This window comes from Giraffa tippelskirchi, chromosome 1 (genome assembly GCF_054371585.1).
Source record: "Giraffa tippelskirchi isolate mGirTip1 chromosome 1, T2T-mGirTip1v1.2.pri, whole genome shotgun sequence".
NCBI classification, from domain to species: Eukaryota; Metazoa; Chordata; class Mammalia; order Artiodactyla; family Giraffidae; genus Giraffa; species Giraffa tippelskirchi.
The window spans coordinates 142,851,318-142,853,352 of NC_137275.1; the positions used below are offsets into that span (position 1 = coordinate 142,851,318).

General features: G+C 44.4%; 1 protein-coding gene across 1 annotated transcript; it reads left to right on the forward strand.

The window, feature by feature from the left end:
* The first annotated feature begins 511 nt into the window (after positions 1 to 511).
* On the forward strand, positions 512 to 1,099 carry LOC145542398 (interferon tau-like). Its single transcript, XM_081581518.1, has one exon. It carries the CDS (start codon positions 512 to 514, stop codon positions 1,097 to 1,099), a length of 588 nt encoding a protein of 195 aa, XP_081437644.1.
* Positions 1,100 to 2,035: the final 936 nt, after the last annotated feature.

Below are 2,035 nucleotides of genomic sequence, written 5' to 3' on the forward strand. Positions count from 1 at the left end.
TCCTGGGTGAGACAGAAAACAAAATACAGATATCAATATGGCCTGAGTGACTGAATTCCTACGTGTAAGATAAGGAGGGAAAAATGCAGTTAAGGATCAAGGAAAACTTATGTTCCTGACAAAATACAAACAGAAGGAATGTTTATTATTATACTTAAATCTGTACATAATAACTATGTACATGTCTATAAGTCTTCGTATTATTGCATAACTTCAGCCTTTATTTAGTATCTCATCTAACTGATACACATTTTCATTGACAAATCCAAAGTTTATTGGGAAAATTAAACTTCTACTGTAAAACTTCAGAGTGTAGATTGACTACATTTTCTAGGTCAAATAGGTAATATCTAAATGAAAGCACAATGAGGAAGTGAGGGAGAAATTTTCGGACAATGAGTACCGTCTTCCCTACTTAAAAGCCTTGCTAGAAAGATTGTCATCAGACACCCTACCTCAAGGTTCACCCAGACGCCGTCTCAGGCAGGCCAGCAGCAGCCTCATCTTCCCCATGGCTTTCGCGGTCTCTCTACTGATGGCCCTGGTGCTGGTCAGCTGCAGCCCTGGAGGATCTCTGGGCTGTAACCGGCCTTGGAACCATGTGTCGGTTGGCAGGCAGAACCTCAGGCTCCTGCGGCAAATGAGCAGACTCTCCCCTCGCTCCTGTCTGCAGGACAGAAAAGACTTCGGTCTTCCCCAGGAGATGCTGGAGCGCGGCCAGTTCCAGAAGGACCAGGCCCTCTCTGTCCTCCACGAGATGCTCAAGCAGTGCTTCAACCTCTTACAGACAGAGCACTCCCCTGCTGCCTGGAACACGGCCATCCGGGACCAGCTCCGCGCTGGACTCATGCAACAGCTGGAGGACCTGGATGCTTGCCCGGGCCTGGTGAAGGGAGAGGATGCCTCTGACCAGGGAAGGATGGGCCCCGTGCTGGCCGTGATGAGGTACTTCCAGGGAATCCGTGACTACCTGAAACAGAAGGAATACAGCGAGTGCGCCTGGGAAATCGTCAGGGTGGAGATGATGAGAGCCCTCTCTTCGTCATCCATCTTGCAGAAAAGGATAAGAAACCTGGGTGGAGCTCTGAAGTCACCTTGAGATGACTCTCACCGACCAAGATGCCACATCAGCCTCGTACACTCACCTGTGCTCATTTCAGAAGACTCTGATTTCTGCTTTAGCCACCAAATTCATTGAATTACTTTAGTTGATACTTTGTCAGTAGTAATAAGCAAGTAGATATAAAAGTATTCAGCTGTAGGGGCATGAGTCCTTAAGTGATGCCTGCCCTGAGGTTATCTGTTGCTGATTTATTTATTCCTCCTTGCATTTAACATACTTAAAATGTTCAGAAATTTATAAAATTACATTTCATCTGTACATCATATTAAAATTTCTAAAGCATCTTTACCATTTCATGTGATTACATTTGTGCTTTGTTATATTTATTAAATCAAAGAAAATGAGTTTCTTCACTCAAAAAGTGAAATCCAAACCCCATTTTAAAACTTTATTAAAGAGTGGGTGGTTACATTTATTTACTCATTCATTCCATTCATATTATACATATAAATTGAGTACCCGAGTGACAGACTGTGTAATTGTCACCAAGGAATACATGTGAATAAACCAAATGCAGTTCCTACGGCATTGAAGCACTCAGTATTACAGAGAATACTGTTTATGTAAACAGTATTGTTTTATTTCGGTTATACTAAAGACTGCAAGGAGAGGTAAAGGAAAAGAATGTCCTCACACGGGAAGCTTTAGGTACAAATGATGCTGGAAAGATAAATAATATTATACATCCTTCCTAAGCTGCCTGCGGGGCTTCCCCGGTAGCTCAGCTGATAAAGAACACGCCTGCGGAGCAGGAGACTCCAATTCGATTCCTGGGTCAGGAAGATCCCCTGGAGAAGGGAGAGACCAACTCCCCACTCCAGTATTCTTGGGCTTCCCTGGTGGTTCGGTCGCTAAAGAATCTGCCTACAATGCAGGAGACCTGGGTTGCGAAGATCCCAGGAGGAGGGCCCG